Raw genomic sequence first — 22,468 nt, 5'->3', positions numbered from 1 at the left:
CCCCACATAGCAGGACCCTGGGCAATCAGGGCTGGCCAAGAGGAGCATCTTGAATAATGACAAGACATTAGTTTATGCTGGGGTAAGAGTCTGGGGAGGGGACAAGAAGTAGGACCCTTGTACCTGGACATACAAAGCTACTCCTTACAATAATCACAGCAACCTCACCACGACTGACAAGGCACCAGTCTCCGTCAACACCTGCTGCCTGCACAACTGCCCAAGCAGACTCTGCAGGGTGTCTTCAAGTCCTGAAAATTTGGGGAAAAGCTTTTGCTCCTTTTGTGAAGGGGGCTGTGTGCTGAGAAGAGAGTGCAAGGCGGGAAGAAGCCAGACTACAGTGCACGGAAGCGAGGTCTCTTGCAAATAGAATCGTGGGGATGTCACACGGATTCGGAGAACTTTAGCTTCAAACCTTCATTTCACTAATAAGGAAACTGAGGCTCATTGAATGGAAGCAATTCATGTCAGGAAGGCAGAGCGTGCTGGTGGCAGATCGGACTGGCACCCAGGTCTCCTGGCTCCAAGGCTGGTTCTCCAACCACGCACGGCCACAGGCTGACATCAGACACGATGGGCAGCACTTTATCATGAACACAAGAAGCCGCTTTCCCTCTTTGGGAAGGTCTCAAGTTCACACCGTGAGCATACAAGGCGAGAATGAATATTCCTTAATGTGCATACTCCCAGACCCCTCAGTAAAAAACTACACAGAAGTCTGCCCAGGTGCGGACCTTTCCTTCTGCTTCTCCAGCGCATAAAGGCATTCACAAAACGCTGATTCTCCTAATGACAATCAGTATGCACAGGCGAGAAAAAGCCGAGTTTATCAGACAACCACCCCCAGAAGCTCCTTAACTTCCATGGAGAGAACATACGAAAGGTCACATCAGCAAGCCAGAAAGAAGTAAAGTTTCATCTCTCCACGAGTTATCGGAATTGGTCCAATACCTTCTTCTTAGCAGATAAGCATTATCTTTTATAAATAATATCCTTTATAAATAATGCATAAAAATAATTTCATAATCGGCACAAAGCTGCAAAAGAAATATGGCCCCAGCATGGCGCACATCAAAATCAGAATGAAGGAACTTACAGATGGGGGTTGAAGATGCGACTCATCTTGGAGACGTGGTCATTGTCACAGTCTAGGTCCTCGTCACCTGGCTCCATGCTGAACTTTCTCTTGCTGGGGCTGATGGGGGGAGGGCCGGTGCGGTGACTGCTGAGGGCCGAGGCCACGGGGAGCGTCTGCATTCTGGGCTCTCCCCTAAGAGCAGCTTCACCTACGCAGAGAGAGATGATGTAGTCACCAAGCAGGAGAAAGGCCCCCATCTCCGTCCCCCGGGCTCTCCCGCCCGCTCAGCCCCTTGCAAAACTACTCCCAGCGGAAAGTTTTTGGCAACATGACGGGGCTGCGGGCCATCCTCGGAACACAGTCTGAGTGTGCAGTTGGCTGCCAAGCATGAGACATTTTACATCAGCGTAGTTGCTAGCACAATCACTCTTTAGGGGAGAGTTTAAAATGAAAAGTTGCAATAAAATGGGGGGGGGGCAGCAAAAAGTATTTGCCATAAACAATCTCAAAAGTTAACTTAAAACACCAAAGGTCTTTTGACATGTGGGCATTCAACTTGAGACCGACAGGAGAAGGACCTCACTGCCTTCGATAAACCACTATGCCAACCTCACTTTTCTTGCTTATGTTTTTATTATATTTTTTGGTATGTTACTTCTTTAAAAAGAATGACGAAAATTTATGGGCCAATAATTTACATATTTGCCAAGTAAAAAGAAAAAAACACATTGTTTAATGGGAAGTAAGCGTTTTCTTCTTACAGTACACTAAAAATGGCACATTAAAAATATTATCCTTATCATCACCACAAAGTTTCAGCGTATAAATTATCACAAGCATAATACATAGGTGTAGTTCTCAAAAAATTTCTCCAAGTCAGACACTCAAATTAGGGTATAAATTTTCATTTGATTTGACATCCTGGTGGTTTTCATTACTCTTTTAAAAGGCTGTATAGGCCGTAACTTTGTGCCTCATTATGAATTAAAATAAGCATAACCTTTCATAATGATAAGGGGTTGTGTATCTTTTAAATTACGAGAGTAATAATTACTTTAAGAAAAAACTTCAAACTTTCTAAGTCATACGGGGAGGGGGCACCTAAATTTTTCACAAATAGTAACCCTTTTGTTGTGCTGTACGTTCTGGTCTCAAGGCCTGACCAATTTTGTTTCCACTTGGTCACAACCTGAGAGTAATTTTGGGGTAAAGTCAACTTCATCTGAGCCCTTGTGGTACCCAAGAAAAGAAATCTTTGTTCACCACCACTGATTTTCACATCATCACGGACCGGACGTGTGGACAGTTGTTTACTTCATATACACATGACAAATACGATTTTGTTGGGGAAAGGAGGAAAAAACCTGAGTGTTTACCAGGAAAAATAATAACTTTGCCAATGTAGCCAGCAAGCTACAAACTAGCAAATATACAGTGACCCATAATACACACCTCCAGGCAGGATTTCTCTTAAGGATTCTGGCCCCAAAGTAAACTGGAACTTTCCATTTTGAATGAAATACCTGAAAAACAGGCCCTCTGCTAGGCTGCTACACTCGGAAATTCAGTCTGATGTTTGGTTGGCCTCTACTTCCTATCTATTTAGTAATTTTTGATTTTAAAAAACAAAGCAGTGCTGATCTTTATACCTTGATAAATTACAAAATATTCTTTCCAAATATATCCCTTATTTCTGGTGCTTCCTCCTAAAGCGTCAGTAGCCCAAGCCCAGTGAACTTTCTGAAGAGCCCTGACAAGACCCTCTCCCCCAGCACCAGGAACTCAGCAGTTGCAAACCTCACCAGAATGGCACCGACGGCCATGCTCCCCACCCAGGGTTTCTCAACACCCTTGGCAGGGATTTGAGGGGATGAGGAGTCCTCAGGCTCAGCATGGACCCCTGAGCTTTGGTCACCATTTCATCAGATGCTAGCTGTGTAGCAACAGGAGTTGCTATGGAAAACAAGCGCCACCGCAACACACTCAAATCACTCCAAAAAAGGAGCAGGCACTCACAATACCAGCACATGCTGTTACACAAAAAGCAAAACTCTTGTGTTAAGCACGGCATTGCCACTCCACTCCCCAATTTCCATGCTAGTAAAAATGCTTGTGTTTGTTTGCATTTTAAGTTCATCAAAGTGATGCAATGCTTATCTTTGAGACTGAATCGCTGATGTCTGACACGGAAAGAAAAAGTCCACAAAGGAATCCTCTGAACAAGGGAGATTTCTAACCTGGAGGTAGGGCTGGGGATACAAGGCCACATGAAGGAACCACAGGGGTGCTTCTCCTCCAGGGGCTGTGACATGAGCCTCTGACAGGCCCCCTAGAGATGATGGGTATGTGCATGTCTGCAGCACATCAGCATCTCAGAATGCTAGCGCAGGAAGGAGCCTCGTAAACACTGTCTCATTTGAAAGATGTGAGACAACTGTGCCCCCAAACCTGGAGTGACCTTCCCAGGGTCACCTAGTTAACAGGTTAACTAGAGGCAAGAACCCATGGCCTCTCCCCATCAGACTAACACCTCTTCATGAAGATGGTGCAACCCCACAAAAGGCTTAGAGCAAAGGAACTGAGGGGACAGAAGGAAAAGAATCCAGACAGAAGGTCAGGGTCAGGGCTGGTCAGTTATGTTCCTTTATTCCTCTTTGGGGCCCCACCCTAGAGGACCCTAGCCCAACACTTGTGTTTCAGAGCAGGAGTTGTTGTAATTGTTGGGTATGTGGTGAGGTTAAAATTATTTTAGTAAAACTGAGAACATTTGGTCTGGGAGTCAAGACACTTGCATTCCGATCTTGACTCTTCCTTCACTTAGGACAGGGTGAACACGGGCACGCGCTTGCCCTCTCTGGGCCTCCCTGCTATGAGGGGAGAGACTAGCCAGTATCTAACATTCCTTCCAGCCCTTGGAACTAGTGATCCGATTCTACAATCCATAAACCTATAATCGATCAAGTGACCAACCAACTAACCAACATTTACTAAGAAATTATTGCTTGTGCAATATTAAACTAAGACAGCAAAACCCAAAGTATGTACCTCAGATGTTATACTTAAAAAAAAAAATGGTGACTGTGATGAAATAAATTTGGAACCCATGAGATTAAACTTTCACAGGAGTTTCTTAACTACAGGCCTTCTTGTCTTCCAATGCGTATGAGTCCCAGGATGGAAGCCCAGGAGAGCTGCTTTCAGTCGCCCCGCTGCCCTGCATCACCCCACACAGCTCTGTGAGTTCGGTCTCCAAAGCACCACTTGTAGCATGACAACCCATCCTAACCCCAAATGTCCGGTGGCTTGCCCGTCACTGAGAAAACACTGCCCAGACTGCCTCTGCATTCAGACCCACAGCTGGCCACAACCACCGCTCCAGTCTTTATTCCCAGTATTCCTCTTCTGGAGCCCAGAAAATTTCAGCCCTAGAAGTTAAATTAGATGTGTCCCCATTCAAGAGAACTCACTGCCTAACTTCAAGATCTTTTTTCAGGTTCTTCCCCCAATCTTTTGTATTTTAAGTCTATGTATCCTGCAAATGCCACCTCCTTCAGGCTGCCTTCCTTGATTCCTCAATCAGAAAGTCATCTCTTCTTCCTCTGAACATTATCGAAATTTATCACTCAGGTGCTTCCTTTCCTTCTTTACTTTGTGCTCCTTAAAGCAGGGAGCATTTTATTTCATGTAATATACCTAAGAGTGCAGAGGACAATACCTTCCATACAGTAGATGGACAGTAAATACTGACTGAACAAATAAATGAGGCAAGGCAATGGAGTGGACAGTTCATAGAGTTTTAGGATATGGTAAAGATCAAAGATGTCACAGAATAAGGAATTTTAAAAGATCTATTTAAGAATATATTTATATAAAGAACTCTCACAAAACAATAAAAAGATAAATCAATTAAAAATTAAACAAAGGATTTGAACAGACATTTCTCCAAAGATGATATGTAGACAGCCAATAAGCACATGGAAAGATGTCCAACACCAGTAGCCACCAGGAAATGCAAATCAATACCACAAAAAGATTCTACATTCCACCCCCTAGGATGGCTATAATCAAAAGACAAAAAAATAACAAGTGTTTGTGAGGATGTTCAGTTAAAATACTCATATGCTGCTGGTGTGAATATAAAGTGGTGTGTCACTGTGGAAAACAGTCTAGCAGCTCCTCAAGTGGTTAAGTATAGAGTTACCATATGACCCAGCAATTCTAGTCTTAGGTATATACCCGAGAGAAATGAAAACATATGTCCACACAAAAGCTTGTACATGAATGTTCATAGCAGCACTATTCATGTAATCAAAAAGTGAAAACCACCCAAATGTCCATCAACTGATGAATGGATATAAAAAATGTGGTATATCCATATGATGGAATATCATTCAGCCACAAAAAGGAATAAAGTACTGATTCATGCTACAGCATGGACAGATCTAAAACACAGTATGCTCAGTGAAAAGAAGCCAGACACAAAAGGCCACATACTGTCTGATTCCATTCCTACGCAATGTGAGAACACACAAATCCACAGAGACAGAAAGTAGGTAAGTGGTTGCTGGGGGCTGGGAGAAAGGGAGTGAGGAGGGTCAGCTAATGGGTGCTAGGTTTCTTTTGGGGATGATGGAAACGTTCTAAAATGGATTGTGGTGAAAGTTGCACAACTCTAGATATACTAAAAACTACTGCAGTGTAGACTTTAAATGGGTGCATTGTACAGTATGTGAGTATCTCAGTAGAGATGTTACCCATTCCTCCCAAAATAAGAATATATTTATAAGTAGATGACAGAAGGCTCCAATATTAGATTCTTTTTTCTTTCAGGTTTTCCACACTATACTATTAAATAAGAACAAGCATTCATGAATTTTCCCTTCATTTTACAGAAGCAAACCTTTTGTTATTGCAGTTCCATCTCTCTACAATATTAAAGTCAGATTTTTTAAAATTTTAACATTATTCATTAAGTTAAAAAAATCAAATCAGAGAACTGCTTGAGGTCACATAGGCACTTAGATTCATCAGAATATGGTTAAGCTCCAGCTCAGCTTTTAATCAGTGTCTGTCTGAATGCATATTACATGCCAAAGGCTATGCAAAGTACTGTCACAAAAATAAATGAGGAAATTTATACAGACCCTGATCACAGGGAGGGGAGGAAAAAACGAATACACCAAAAGGAACTTATCTTGGGCGTGTAAGAGACTTTTTTCGTTTGTCCTGATATATATCCTAAATTTCAGAATGGTTTGGCAATTGAAAAAGAAGAAAAGATTATCTTTGTTTTGCAAGAACAAACAAGAGAAGGAAGCTTGTACATGAATGTTCATAGCAGCATTATTCACATAACCAAAAAGTGGAAACAACTCATTCTGAGTAACCCCGTATCTTAAGTTTCTCAAGTTGGCTTAACTGCAATTGTCAATTCAACTTTAAAAAAAAAATTTATAATTATAACTAAAGCAGTGCAACTTTAAAAATGCATCTGGCCTTTTTAATAAAGATAATTTTATGTAGATATGCATTACTGAAGAAAAATGCCTAAAATACACAAAATTATTTAGCTGCTGTTGTTAGTGATGGTGGCAGTCTTAATGCATGGATTGAAATGCTCCTTAACTATTTTCCCCAGCTGAAGATAAGCAAAGATTTTGGCCAACGATTTCACAAGAATCAGCATGTATTTATTTCAATGGGAAAAAGAAGTTTAACAGAGAGAAAGGAAAAAAGAAAACCACCTAGCTTTATGATGTGCTATCGTCTGATTTTGATGAAATATTGCAAGAAAATTCTTTCAAAGTCAGAGTGCAAAGAGGAGGAGCCTGGCTCCGAGAGGAGCCTACAGAGAATGTGGCCCAGTTTCCTGATCCTATTGTTACCATATTTCAAAGATTCTAAGACTCTTTATTTCTTACACTTTAATATTACTAAGATTAAAGTCTATCTTATAATCAATCATTTGGCATATTTTAACAGCCAAGATTGCTTCTTAGCAGGACATAAAATCCTACTCAGGTTCATCTCCCAGTGGACAAAATACAGAGCCTAACTGCAGGACGAAACAGCACTGGTCTCTATAACTCTATTTCTTCATTTGTAAAATCAAATGGTCTGATTAGATTTGGCTTTAAGGGTCTACATTTTATATAATGCATATCTGCTAAAGTTAAGTCTTCCACATGCAAGTATATGTTTATCACAGCAAATTCACAATTGCAAAGATATGGAATCAACTTAAGTGTTCATCAACCAAGGAGTAGATAAGGAAAATATAGTATATATACACCATGGAGTACTACTCAGCCATAAAAAAGAATGAAATGTATCTTTACAGCATCTTGGATGGAACTAGAGACCATTATCCTAAGTGAAGTAACTCAGGAATGGAAAACTAAACACCACATGTTCTCACAAGTGGAAGCTAGCTATGGGCACGCAGGGGCACACAGTGTGGTACAGTGGATGCGGGAGACTCAGGAGGTGGGAGGGTTGTGGGGGAGTAAGGGAAGAAAACGACCTATCGGGTGCAACGTACACTATGTGGGTGAAAGGTAAAAACCCAGACATCACCACTATATAACTCATCCATGCAACCAAAACCCACTTGTACCCCTACCCCCTAAATCTGATGGCATTTTTTTAAAAAGGGGGAAAAAAAAAAAAGACAGTTAATTCTTCTCTTTACTGCTAATTGAGAAAGACTTACCAAACTTTTACAGAACACGCTTTTTACATGGTAGGAGGAAAAAACTGGATTCAACAAAGTACTAATAAAATTATTTGAGATTAGCTAATTAGCTCCTCATGACTGAAGGAGATTTCACTAAAAAATCAAAGACGCTTCTAATTCTCAATGTTCCAGTTCCATTCATTTATTCAAATATTATGAGGAAGTTGTAGTCAGTTGTAGTCAGCTGAAACCTGAGATAAATCTGGCCCCCCAAAGGCAGACTGGACTTTCACAGAACCAAAAGTCAAGGCGGAGACCTTCAACACAAGGACAAGGCAAGTGACTGCATTTCTGAGAGATTAACTGATTCTCCCAAGGATAAAGCAGAACCAGCACAGGAACCAGGTCTGGGCCTCGAGGCCCCGCACCCACGCGGTGGGCAGACCACCAGACGGGAGTGTGGCCGCCTTTAAGGCGATGATATGACTCAAGTGCAATTCATCAAAATAACCGTCCTTATCGGTGATTTGAAATCATAGTATCTTCACAGAGAAACGGAGGATACACTAAAAAGTATCCTGCTGTAACATTTAAGGATAGATTTTTGACAAAAATTTCTGCCTTGCCCAACAGAGAGTTTTATTCCACAATTTAAATCTCTACTGTGCCTCAGACCTTCATGTTCTACTCGCCCACCCCACCCCCTTTTTCAGGTTTGAACCTAAAGCAAAGGTGTAAAACCACGGCTTGGTCCTCCACGCCAGGCGCTGGCTGCACCGAGTCCCTGTCTGAGCACAGCCCACACGCCTCGCGGACCGGCCTCGCGGCCCGGCCTCCTGGCTCAAGGGCACCCTGCCAGAAGCTGCGACAGCCGCCCCCTCCCCAACTCACGGCTGTCCAGCCAGGGCTTACTCGTTTTCTCTCAAATAATACTTCTTTGTCTCGTGGGCTAGCAGCTGGGGAGAAGACACCGTGAAGTCAAGCTCTCTCAAGGAGTTCAACTTGTGGCTAGCCCCATTCTGGTCCACTTTTCTTCTTTTTTCAAAGGAGGGCTATTAAGCAACACGAGCCTGTGACACACTGTCTGCCGGCGCCCAAGGACTGCAGGCAGCTCTACGTGGACTGGGTGACTGAGCCCCTTTCCCACCAGCCCTGGGGTTGCGACACCAAGTACCTTTCACGTGGCCGCACCCCGGGCAGCCCCAGACTCTCAACTCTAAACTTGCAGGGCCTGATCTCGTCCCCAGGAGGCCAAACCTGGGCGAAGCGCGGCTCTGTCCAGCCAGCAGGGCCTGGGGAGGTCACACAGTCCCCACCCCCACCTGGGCTTGGTTTGAGCAGCTCTGGTCTTTGCTTTAGACCAACGATGACACTGCATTGAGAGAAAAACCACAACACCCATCTCTGACTGCTAATAATACAATCAAGGATACTAACACGGTAAAACTGGTGGAGGTGAAACATACGCCATTTTAACTAGAATTTCAAGGAATCCAAACAGTCTCCTGGCATTATACTTTGTGGGAGATGTCCTGTACCTTGTATTAGTGCATTTTATTTTAAAAGCATTTGAAAAATGATCTATTACTCTGGTTTTTCCTTAATATAGCCCTGTAAGGGACAAGGGGGAGAAAGAGCTTCCATCTTGCAGCCGAGGAAAAACAGCGTTTCAAAAATAGGTGAATTGCTCAGGGTCACAAAGCTGATTAATACACCAGTTGGGAGGAGAAACCTGGGATTTAGGTCCCCGATTTCCATGCTCTTTCTAGGTGTGCAGACTGCTTCACTGGCTGAGGAAAAGAAATGGGGGGAGACAGGTGAGGGGAGGAAGGGAGAAGGGCGTGGGAAGGAAGACGGGGAGAGGGGAAGTAGGAGTGAAAGGGAGGAGGAGGGAGGGAGTTTGAGGGGCCGAGTGGTGTCCCCCCAAACTCATATGTTGAAGTCCTACACCCCAGTACTTCAGAATGGGACTGTATTTGGAGACAGAGCCTTTAAAGAGGTAACTGAGGTGAAATGAGGTCATCGGGGTAGGCCCTAACGCAATCTGACTGGTGTCCTTATAAGAGAAGATTAGGACACACACAGAGGGATGACCACGTGAGGACACCGGGAAGAGAAGGCAGCCATCTATAAGACAAAGAGGCCGAAGGAGAAATAACCCTGCAGATACCTTGATCTCTCACTTCCAGCCCCAAGAACTGTGAGACAATAAATGTCTGCTGCTAAGGCCTCCAGTCTGTGGGATTTTGTTACGGCAGCCACGGGAAGTTAACGCAGGGAAGGGAGGACGGGGCTGGAACTGGAGAGGACAGCAACTTACTGCACTCATGCCACTTCTGGACTGGACTCACCTGAGGATGGGGGAATAAAGGGGCCGGTGCTGGAGAGTGGGCTCCTTGGCTGGGTACCAGTGAAAGCGTGCAGATGCACCCACGCCTCGCCCCAAACTCGCAGGGAGGCCAAGGCTCTGCCCGAAAAGCTCGGGCACGGGGAGGGTCCCAGGACTGCAGTGGCCCGGCCATCTGACTTGGCGCTAGCTGCGCTGCACTGGCCAGGTGAGTGCCCTTGGCCTCCCAGAAGTCTGGCTCTTATGAGGAGGCTGGACCAGGACTCTGTCCATAAACCAGGCGGGTCCTGCGGACGGGGAGTCAGCAGAAACAGTGGGACCTGCTCCCAGACAGCACCCATGATGCTGGTACATGAGGGATGACGTCTGCGGGCCCTTCTGGTTTTAAATAGCGATAATTCTACAGAGGGTAGAGTCAAAGGGGTACAAAAATCTCAAAGAAATGATAAAATGTCTGTAATTCTCAACATCCACTATGAACATAAAGTGTTTTTATTAAATTGAGTATCAAAAAGCCCTAACTAAAATATTTAAAGTGAATTAGAAGTTGTTATAATCACATCCATACATTGCTATTCATGTAATTAGCAACTTCCATACCATTTAAAATCATTTTGTTGTCTTCAAGGTTAAAAACAAGTCCCTGTCATCTGATTTACCCTATCAAATTTACTTCACACTTCAACTGTATCTTGACAGATTAGGGGATACTATAAGCAGGGTGTAATTAAATTAACACAAAGGAAGAGGGTTCAAATTCATGTCTTACTACACATTTCATTTCAGCTTGAAGAAAACTCAGGTGCAAAACAGCAACACCAATAGGCAGAAGATCCGCAGATCTAGGTTTGAGGTTGGGTTTTAGTTTCGTAAGTTTTAACTGACATTCAAAAAGATCAAACACAAAAGATTCAACACCTGTCCACTTCCTCGGTTTCCTGATCCAGATTTAATGATCGCAACAACTTCTATTCTTGCTCCTCCAATTCCCGCCTGTGGCTCTGACGGCAGCTTTGAGGGTTCAGAGTCAACTAGGGAAGTGGAGTCTCAGGAGAGCTTGAGCCCGTATTCACTGTGCTGGTGAAGGTGTGAGACTTGGCGTCTGCCTGCCTATCAGAACAGCAGGTCCGATGGGCCAGAAGTCCTGATCTGGCCCTGACACGTGACCGTGAATCCCAAGGAGATACCGCCAGCTCGAGAACCTTCGATACCAAGTGCACACAGCCCTCCGTAATGGAAAAGGCTCTTTAAGCCTGGCAGAAATTCTTCACTACATTTACTTGCAAATCTACTTTTGTAACATTTTACTGTTAATGAGAAGGAGGAGAGTTATGAAAGTAAATTGTTAGCAGATGGTATTGGAATCACTTTGCTAGGGGCTCAATTTCCTCCCCGGTAGAGCTTATAAATGTTGAGAAGGAGTAGCTGGACGAGGGTGAGCAAAAAAAGGGCTTGTTCAAACCTCTTCAACAGTTGAGCCAAATCTCCAGAGAGACTCCAGCTGCCACAAAACAGAGGAATGAAACTGGGAGGAAATGGTATTACCTCTTCAAAACTAAGTGTTTTGGGTAAAAATACCCAAAGAACTTGTGTCTTCACGCCTTTTGTCATGTGACAAGCTAAGCACCTATGGTGGTATGCTAGTATCTGCCTTTTCAAAACATTCTTTCATTGAAGGCAATTCTGGAAGGTATGACAGGGCCACAGGCCCTGAGAAGGCTGAGTCCTAGAATCAGTCACTACCCACTGGAGGCCCCGGGGGGGTGGGGGGGGGGCGGAGAAGGAAAGAGAAAGAGGGAATAAAACCTGGAAGCAGAGGGATAGAATGGAAAATTGCACTTTCCTTCCTCTGATCTCCCATAACCCTCTGGGCCTCCAGAACAGCAGCTACCGGTACCCGCCCAACAGAAGCGTTTACCCACATCCTGCTCCCCTCCAGGACGCCTTGCATGTGGTCACCACGCACCGCCCGGGGAGGCGCGGAGCATCTCAGCCATTTCTACATCCCCGACCACTCCGGCCCCGTGACAGAGAAACATGGTAGAAAGTGGGCTTCGGAGCCAGAAAAATATGTGATCTCAGCAGTCTCTTCATGTCCCTTGAGCCTCTATTTCTTCCTCTACCGTAAGGGATTTTTGTGACAATCAGTGAAAACTTACAGAAAAGTCCAAAGCCATTCATTATACTGTCTGCTGAACTCCATCAATTGGTACAACTCCCATTTTGAGGATGAGATGATGGGATGAAGGAGACCACTGTCACAAGAGGCCCTCTCCTCGAATAATGTCAGTACAGATATTGTTTCTACCATCTAAGGGACAAGGCCGGGGATACAGTCCCCAGGAGCACGGGTCAGTCAGCACTCCCAATCTGCTCCCCCAGGGGCTCGCTGGCTAGCTCAGGGCAGCTGCCTTTCTGTGACTGTTTCCACGCATGTGCAAACGGCACCGTGAACCCCCACACAGGCCCACAGCCATGTCGAGGATTAAAGAAGAGACTCGGCACAGGGCCCGGCACATCGCTGGTGCTCAGTAAACCGGCCTTCCTCCGCCTCCCACTCTCATTTGCCTGTGTCCAGTCGCTTTCTCCCTCCCTAGGATCTGTGCAGAACTCCTCTCTGCCAATCCACACTCATCCCCACCTGCGAAACCAACTCGCAGGCACGTGTCAGCCCCAGCCCCCAAAGCACCTCTCTGGATACCATCCACCTGGGCTGAGCCGTCCGGCTCCAACCCAGAATCTACAGATTGTTTAGTAATACCATCAAATAGGTGATCTTGGTCCCTGCAGTTCTCGTCCAGACCCTGAGGAACATGATGACGCCCCCAGGAATCAACTCAAACTTCTCACACAGACCGGCACACAGACCACTGAAGGCTCGTGCATGGGCCTCCCTGTTCTGAACGTGAAATCTCACTAAGGGCCAAGCCTCAGACAGAACTGGAGTGGGCAGGTGGCTGGGACGTGACAAATGACCCAAGGCAAATGTCTCAGAAAGCCATTCTGATGTCCCACAGAGACTCATTAACTCACTGTATTACTTAGTGTTGCTAAATACGCTGGTTTCTAAAGCCACAGAGTAAATTTTCCAAGGACTACAGCAGGACACAAAGTTCAAAGATGCCAGTCTTGACCGAGTGAAAGCAGCATTAGGAACTCAGGCACACATACTGTTCAAGGGCCTGATAACCATGGAGCCCGGTGAGACAAGCATTTAAAGTCAGCTTTTGCAAACCTTATCCCTGAAAGGGCTAAATGCACAAGTAAATAATTTCAATCTTTCCAACTTTTTATTGCAGAAAATTTTAAAGCTACCAAAAAGTTGAATGAACCATGAACACCACACTCTCTTTACCTTTTCCTTTTTTTTTTGAGACAGGGTCTTGCTGTGTCACCCACAGTGAAGTGCAGTAGTATGATCATAGCTCATTGCAACGTCCAACTCCCAGGCTCAAGCGATCCTCCTAAGTAGCTGGACTATAGGTGCACACAGCCACACCCAGCTAATTTTTTAAACTTTTTGTAGAGACAGGGGTCTTGCTATGTTGTCCAGGCTTATCTCAAACTCCTGGCCTCAAGAGATCCTTCTGCCTCACCTTCCAAAATGCTGGGATTACAAGCGTGTGCCACCATGCCCCGCCCCTTCTCTTTAGCTTGATTCCCCTATTTTGGTCAGTTTGTTGAGCTACACGCATACACTTTTTCTTGCTATAATTTTTTAAAGTAACTTGAAGACTTTGATATTTCACCCCTAGATACTTCAGAACGGAGACATTCTCCTTCCGAGTCACAATACTGTGATCACACCCAGCAAAGTTAAAGTTTATACATCGCCCTTATCTGATACGTAATCCATATTCAAATTTCTCCAACTGAATTTTTCTTTTTTTGGTGGCAGGGAGGCTGGGGGAGGATCCAATCAAGGACCACACACCACTCGCTGTGGTAGCAGGTCTCTTTAATCTCCTTTTATCTAAAGGATTTTTTTTCCTTTTTCATAACATTGACTTTTTTTTTTTTTTTTTTGAACAATCCAGACCGATTAGCTCCCCTATGATTTTTGGTAGCCTGATCATTTCCTCATGATTAGATCCGAGTTAAACATTCTGGGCAAAAGTACTCCCGAGGTGATACTGTGCACTCCCCACTGCACTGCACCAGAAGCCACCTGGTGCCAGGTCACCCCGTTACTGGGGAAGCTGAGCTTGGTCACTTGGTTAAGGTGGTGTTCACAGATTTCTCCATAAGCAAGTAACCTTCTGAACCCTTTTGCAGTCACCGTATGGGGGTATGCATCTTGTCACTGTCACTCGTCTCTTACTCATCTCTTAGGCACCTTTTATTTGTAATGCAAGAGCCTGGAACTAAACCAGATTAAAGTCCCTGATTACAAATCAATATAAGTTCAATTTGGGACACAACATTTTCATATGAAAGACACTGAAAAAAAAAAAAAAACACCCAACTCAATCACGGGCTGGTTTATACTCTGCCTGAAATAAAGCAGGTGCTCAGCAAACATTTGTCTAATAAGTGACCTGTATGATTCAGGCAAATAAAAGCTATTAACACAACCTCATCTTTTCCATTCTTCCTTCTTGTATCATCTCATACTTGGGGCAGAAAGTAAATCTTCCAAAGTGGTCACCAGCCTCCCAGCATGAGAGATCACAGTCCCTGATAAATTGGATTGCTGGGGTCAAGTCTAAACTTTCTCAACCTGGTAGTTTAGACCTCAGCAGCCCATCTTACCCTGTCTCACTAGCCCTACTCATCTCTTTCTCTCTTCCCTCCTCTTCCACCCCAGACTCCACTGCTCACGCTTGTCAACTCATGCTAGGGATGCTCTTCCATCCCCCCACCCAACCCCCACCCAACCATTTACAAACTTTTCTTTTTTGGAGACAGAGTCTTACTCTGTTGCCCCTGAGCTAGAGTGCAGTGGTGTCATCATAGCCCACAGCAACCTCAAACTCCTGGGCTCAAGTGATCCTCCTGCCTCAGCCTCCCGAGTAGCTGGGACTACAGGTGAGCGCCACGACTCATAGGCTAATTTTTTTCTATTTTTATTAGAGATTGGAGTCTTGCTCTTGCTCAGGCTGGTCTCGAACTCCTGAGCTCCAGCCTCGGCCCCTCAAAATGCTAGGATTACAGATGTGAGCCAATGCACCTGGCCTTTTTACAAACATTCTGACCAGGCTGGTTAGCCATTGGGCCATTTCCTAGACCCAACTCATTCTGTTCCAGGGGCAAGCCCCAGTCATTCTCCTTTGCTATGAAAGCTGCCACTCGAGCTCTCTTCTTGAGACGGTCTTCATCTCAAAATGACAGGTAAGTGGGCTTGTGCTGCTGTCACATCATCCTGGAAACTGACACATGGAGCCCTTATTTTAAAAGGTAACTGTTTGGCCGGGCATGATGGCTCACGCCTGTAATCCTAGCACTCTGGGAGGCCGAGGCAGGAGGATTGCTCGAGGTCAGGAGTTCGAGACCAGCCTGAGCAAGAGTGAGATCCTGTCTCTACTAAACATAGAAAGAAATTAGCTGGACAACTAAAAATATATAGAAAAAATTAGCCGGGCATGGTGGTGCCTGCCTTAGTCCCAGCTACTCGGGAGGATGAGGCAGGAGGATCGCTTGAGTTCAGGAGTTTGAGGTTGCTGTGAGCCAAGCTGACGCCACGGCACTCTAGTTGCCAGGGCAAGAGTGAGACTGTGTCAAAAAAAAAAAAAAAAAAGGTAATTGTTGACTTCAGCCTTGTCTAAAGAATGTATAGGATTTAGGACTGGCAGAAAGAATAAGAGATATGATTCACTCAGAAGCAGTGTAGTTAGTGCCTGGTATGTTTGCAGGACTATGCAAAGAACTAAGGAAAACGCGAAGATGTCTGAGTCTGGTCTTGTGGTAAGAAACTCAGTTCTGGTGGGAGTGATAAGTCATGGAGATAAGTAACTATAAGGAAGAACATTATAAATGCCAAAATAAATGAGATGCTCTTTAAATGGGCGAATTGTATGGTATATGAATTATATGTCAATAAAGCTGTTACAAAAAAAAAAAATTGAGGGCCTCAAAGACCTTTTGCTTACGTATGTTATACTTGCCAATATTTATCATATTGGGAATTAAAATGGGGAACGTTTTTAAATATTAATTAATTTGAAGATTAAAAATGAACTTAGTACACGTCAAAAAAAGAGAGATGCTACAGACATTTTATATGAGGAAGGCATCAATTCTAGCTCTAAAAGGAACGGAATTTGAAAACTGGGTAGGATTTGGACACTTGGCGATGGCAGGCATGCGCACTGCAGGTGGGGACGACCGTACGTGGAAAGGCAGAGAGCAAGAATGCCATCGTGTGTGCAAGGTCAATCTGACTAGAACAAATGGTTCACTTCTCCTAGTAGTAGAGAGTTAAGGCTAAAGAGATGGGTGGGTCAGACTAGAAAGGGCTTTGAACACAGGCAGAACAGTTCAGACTTGATGGACTGAACCGAGTACCTGATAGGGAGTCACTGTAAGTGTTGACACAGCTGAAGGAAGACTTCAGAGAAGGGTGGGTGGTCTAACCACAGAGCGCCAAGACACACCTGAGCCGGGGGACAGGGAAGGGATGCAAGTGTGAGGGGAAGAGGCTTCAACAACGTTCACAGCAGTGAGGATGAGGAAGAGGCAGGTCCAAAAGACGCTTTAAGAAAAGGTCAGACACTGGGAGAATATTTCAGCTCATGTATTCACCTGACCTTTTCAAAACAGGCTCTCCTCCTCTTCTTCTTAATAACACTCAATGTTCAGTGATGGTCTTTCTTTCTTATAAACTGAGAAAATGTATGAATTGAAAAAGCCAGAAAGCTACACTTTTTTCCCTAGCTTATCAATATAAGAGGGAAAATAAAGACTGAGTTAGCAATATAACCCCATATTTTAAGTTCCACTGGTTGGTCTAATGAAGTCTAATTAACCCTCTATTAATACATCCACATTTTCATCATTATCAGCTGACATTTTTAATATTATCACAAGATTCTACTTTTGTGGTTGTAGGAAAAATTCAGAATACCAAAATTCATTTTCTTTAAATAAAATAATATAGATGTCTACTGTTTCGTGGCAGGGATTATGTTAAGAGTTTCCAATTATTCAACATTCATTCAACAGATATTTCCTGGGTAAGATCTAAATTGTGAAGAACAAATGAAATGAAATCTACCTATATTAAAATGAACCAATTCTAAAAATTACAACATGGCATCCTTCATTAAATTAGTGTCAGGCTAACATCCAGATATGTGTTGGGTTTTTCACAGTATGCAGTATATTTTGGAGAAGTTTTACAGGTAAATTTTACTCAGTAACTATAGCTTACTTAAGCTGTTATTAAAAGATGTTTGTTTCTTCAACAAATAAAGTGAAAGGCTATTGAAACTGAAGTTTAGAAGTATTCTGACTAACTTGAGAGAGGATTAATAAAGTTATTGGCGATTTACTGGAGAGGTAAACAGCTAATATCACATATGGATAAGAGCAATTAAATATCAAAATGTATTTTTATTTCATATTAAGAAAAAATGGTTCAGTAATGGTGTGCAGCATAACCAAAGAATAGGTGAACCTGAGTTGATTTTTAAAGGGGCAATTGCAGATTTATTCCCTAGATTTTAATGTTAAACGGAAATCTTAAGATCTTATACAAAAATTATACCCAATCAAGAACTTTTTGTTTCTTTACCAAGCTCCACAAAAAGAAAGAGAGATGATTAAATCATAGCCATAACATTTAGTCTAAAAACAAACATTCCATTAGCATGTAAAACTTAATGTGCTTCCTAAATAAAATCTCCCCATGATGCTGAGAAGTTTTAAATGCAAGATTAAGGCTGAAGGGGGTCCCCTCAAATTAAACTACCTGAAATACTGAGGGACAGGGATGTTGCTTTTCATTTCTACTTTTTCCTATCCTCCCCGCCCCCCTCTCTTTTTCAGTTTACATTAGCCGGTGAGCAAATTTTATCAATGAGGAGCCAGGAAGGGCTGACTCCCCTTTGGTATATTTATTTAAGATATGAAGGTCAATCAACCATTGTGCTCATAAAAGTTGTGGCCGTTTCTGGGCCTACTTCAGGTCTCTCCCTACCTCCAAGTGACTCATTATGAAGGCAAAGAAAGAGGAAAACTGAGCTGATCAAAGGCCAGGCTGTCATTAAGCGAAAATGATCAAAGATGAAAGGCTCGCCCTGCACTTCAAAGGTACAGCTGAGCTTGGGTGAGGTGACAGCAAGCATCCCAGGATCAGACGCTGGCTGTGGCTTAATGGACAGACGGGATGCCATTCCCACCGCCTCTCATCTCTACACTAATCATGCAAAATAGGACCATAATGACAAACACGAATTCAAACGTTTTCCCAAAATATAATCACATCACTTCCACACTTGCAAAAATTAAAATAAACGAATGAGGTTCAAGGACTGTTGAAGCAGTTGGCATCTCTAAACAATGCACAATTGTATATAAGAGAGGAAACCTTATGCCTAAAGGTGTGTAATAATAAAGCTTAATTTTGAGAGATCCTGGATATAGCAATAAGTCTCATTTCCCCAGCAGTTTAACTCAGGATGCTTATTGTGTGGATGCGGAAGGGCTGCCAGGCTTGTTTCAGGCTCTTGGGTGAGAGTTGGTCCAGAGCCACTGTGGGGTTAGGGGAGGGGGAGAGCAGGCTGATTTGTGATCATACAACATTCCCCTTTCACTCCATCCACCCGTGGGCCCCGCCCTCCCACCCACACACACAGCACTTCAGCAGAGGCCCCTTTAGGCAGTAAAGACTTTACATTATAAGGGTCCCTTAAGTCATTAAACCTAATCTCCTTTCTAAAACAGACTCCCTGGGATGACTTTAACACCTGGAACAATCTTATTATGTACAGTTCTGGCCATACTGGAGACTTTTCAGGGAACTGACAGGATTCCCCCTGTAACTGACTGTTGGTAGTGGAACACACACAAGTGCAGAGGGAGCCGCCCACTCTGCCTGAATTAATAATCAGGCTGGGAGAAGCCTGTGCTTGGTGCAGGAGATGTCCTAAAAGCTTTAGGTACGTTAATTCATCCTCCCAACTACCTCTGAGGTAGGGGCCATCATTAGTTTCATTTTACAGAGGAGGAAATGGAGGCAAAAAGTGGCTCAGCAACTTGCCTGAGGTCCCATGGCCGGGAAATAGGAAAGCCTGGATGTGCACCCAGGTCTGCCTACGGGGACCACACCTCCAGCAGAGCAGAGCAGAGCAGAGCAGAGCAGGTATCGTGAAGGGTGCACAGGAGTTTGCCAGTGAACAAAATCCCACAAGCCAAAGAAACGGCTGGTGCAGCATAGTGGGAAACAGCCTGGCACCCCCGAGCCACTGGAGTCCATGGGACAAAGGTGAAAAAGCAGCAAGTTACCTCTGATGAGGAGGCAAAAAAAAGAGAAAGAGGCAGCAGGCAAGGCAGAAGAAGGCCCGTTAACGCAGGGCTAGCGATGGGGCAGGCATTGGTCATCTGATGGCTTTAGCACCCCCAAGGTCCCCTCAAATAAACAGTCATTATGCATAAAATCCTGGCTTGTGCCCACTTCTAATCAGACTTGCCACCTCTAGCACTCTTCTATGTGGAAAGTCGGGGGCTGCCTTTTCTACGGAGCCATGCTAAATAGTTGGGACTTCACATGGCAGACTGTTAGGAGCCAATGACAACATGCAAGCTGAAAAGCAACAAATTCACACCCGAACTTGGCCATCCCTGTGCACTGGCCCTAGAGGATCACCTCTACCTGGAATTCTACCCCCTCCTTCTCTCCTCACTCTAGTCCACAACTTCTCGGCCCCACACAGCTTATTCTCTGTAGAGATTATCTTAATTTCAACATAGATCATGGCCGTTTGTTTCTCATAAGAGGGCTAGGAAATAACAAGACCAGTCTGTGAGCTCTCTGAGAAGAGCCACTGTGGTTACGGGCTCAGCAGGGAATGCCCCCAGCACCAAATGCAAAGCCTGGCATTCAAATAGTCTCTGAATGACCTACAGGTGCCATTCCTAAGGTTTATAATTGAGCTAATAATATTTCGCTAAATATTTAAATGTAAGCAGATACATACACACATAGAAAGAACTTTGCAAAGAATCGAATGAATTGAATAACAATATTCTCCACATCAAATCTCCAAATTTTACAATAGCTTCATCAAGATATATTTCACATACCATATAATTCACCCACTTAAAGTGTCCAATACGTGTTTTTGTATATTCATAGGGTTGTACAACAATCACCACAGTCTAATTTTAGAGCATTCCAACACCCCAAAAAGAAGCCTATACCCATTAAGAGGCACTCCCCATGTTCCCCTCTCTCAGCCTGGCAACTACTCATCTACTTTCTGTCTCTATAGATTTGTCGGCTCTGGACTTTTCATAAAAATAGGATCACTAATAATTGTGTGTCTTTTGTATCTGTTCCTTTCACTCGGCATAATGTTTTCAAGGTCCATCCACGTTGTAACATGTATCAATAGTACATTCCTTCATACTGCCAAATAATATTCCATTGTAACGGATATATCACATTTTATTTACCCTCATTCATCAGTGGGTAGATATTTGGATTGATTCTACTTTTTGGCTATTACAAATAATGCTGCTATGGACATTTTGTGGACAAATTTTTACAGGAATATTTTAAATTCTGTTGGGTATGTACCTAGGAGTGGAACTCTATGTTTAACATTTTGAGCAACCGCGAAACTATTTTCCAAAGTAGCTGCACCATTTTACAATTCCACCAGTAGCGAATGAGGGTTCCAATTTCTCCACATCCTCACCAACACTTGTTATTGTCTTTCTTTTTTATTTCAGCTGTTTTACTAGGTGGATCTCACTGTGGTTTTGATTTGCACTTTCCTAATGATTGAAGATGCTAAGCATTTTTTCATGCATGCATTGGTCGTTTGTACATCTTCTTTAGAGAAATGTCTATTCAAACCCCATTACCGATTTTTTAAACTGCATTATGTGTCTTTGTATTGTTCAGTTATAAGAGTTCTTTACATATTCTGATTACTAGTCTCTTTTCAGATACACAATTTGCAGAAATGTTCTCCTATTCTGTGAGTGGTCTTTTGATTCAAATCTATCATTACAGTTCTCTACAGCCTTCAGACTTAGGAACAAAAGATCTTTACACAAAACATAACCCTCATTCTTACCTCTTTCACAAGGCATGTGAATTTGATTACAAATGTTCTTCTAAAAGCCATTATCTTTCCATCCTGTTTCTTGATAGGCCAGCCTCTGCTGAGGCCCCAGCCAGTGCTAAATATCCACCACACAGACCTGGGTTGCAAACTCCTGGATGAAAAATAACGGTGATGTTCACCATAGATGTTCTGGTACTTCAGAAATTCAATCCATGTTCTCAAAGCCTTATTTGAGTGGTTTTACAAAATAAAGAAATACAGCATCACACGATTAATAGATGCCAGCCATTTTCTTTAAAGCCATGCTGACAATGATTGTTAAAACTGCTCCCATGCTAGCAGGCTCCCAAACTGTTTCAGCCTTGACGCAAGGTCAATGGGAATTAGACTAATGAGGAAATAAAGTAAAACTGAAACGTTTTAATTTGCGGTCTACTAGACTATATTAACTTCTAGCAAATTAAATGGATGAGTGGTTTGCAACCACTGACATTTATACTTTACGATTAGTTCTCCAGGCCCCATTCTCTCTGTGTCATTAACCTTCAGGGTATAGCTCTTTGTCAATCTCACTTCAATCATGCTTTCTAGGGATTATATAACCAACAATTCCACAGCACACTACGGCACAAACCCCAGCAAATCAGAGAGACAGATGTGAGCTCATGTAATTGAGAGGTTCCCATCTGCTGGACTGAGAACTAAAGCCTGAAAAGACTCCTGCATTTTCTTCTTTACACTGGGCTGTTCCAACTTGGGATGACCCATTTACTTAAACACTTGGTATTTCAGTAAACATCTTAAATACCTCCTATTAACCTTTCTTGTCAAAGGTGGATGGCTGCGTACTGAAGATTCTCGTGTTAGACATATTATGGATCCCAAGGTTGGCTGAATCCACAGTGGAGAAAGTGACGTCATCCCATACATATCCAAATCCGAACTTCCACATTAACCCACACATAATAAAGTCCCCTCACTGAGACAACAGATCACCCCCCCGGGATAATGTCAAGGCTCCGCCAACTTGCTGGAAGGAACAGAAGAAAGGGCCTATGGAATAGAAGCAGCAAAGGATTCTATTTTCAGCAAAGTGTTACAAGTAGGTATTGTGCACTGAAGAGAAATTACAG

The 22,468-nt window shown here is 43.6% G+C and overlaps 1 protein-coding gene across 3 annotated transcripts in view; it reads right to left on the bottom strand.

Moving 5' to 3' along the window:
• Positions 1 to 22,468, bottom strand: part of VGLL4 (vestigial like family member 4) — a 146,935-nt gene that overhangs the window by 39,395 nt on the left and 85,072 nt on the right. For all 3 annotated transcript variants that reach the window (XM_069483971.1, XM_069483972.1, XM_069483970.1), the window contains one exon: positions 1,097 to 1,286. In XM_069483971.1, coding sequence (XP_069340072.1) covers positions 1,097 to 1,286 — 190 coding nt within the window. The remainder of the gene's footprint in view (positions 1 to 1,096; positions 1,287 to 22,468) is intronic.

This window comes from Eulemur rufifrons, chromosome 10 (assembly GCF_041146395.1).
Source record: "Eulemur rufifrons isolate Redbay chromosome 10, OSU_ERuf_1, whole genome shotgun sequence".
NCBI lineage: Eukaryota > Metazoa > Chordata > Mammalia > Primates > Lemuridae > Eulemur > Eulemur rufifrons.
This window is presented reverse-complemented; position numbering and strand designations above follow the sequence as displayed.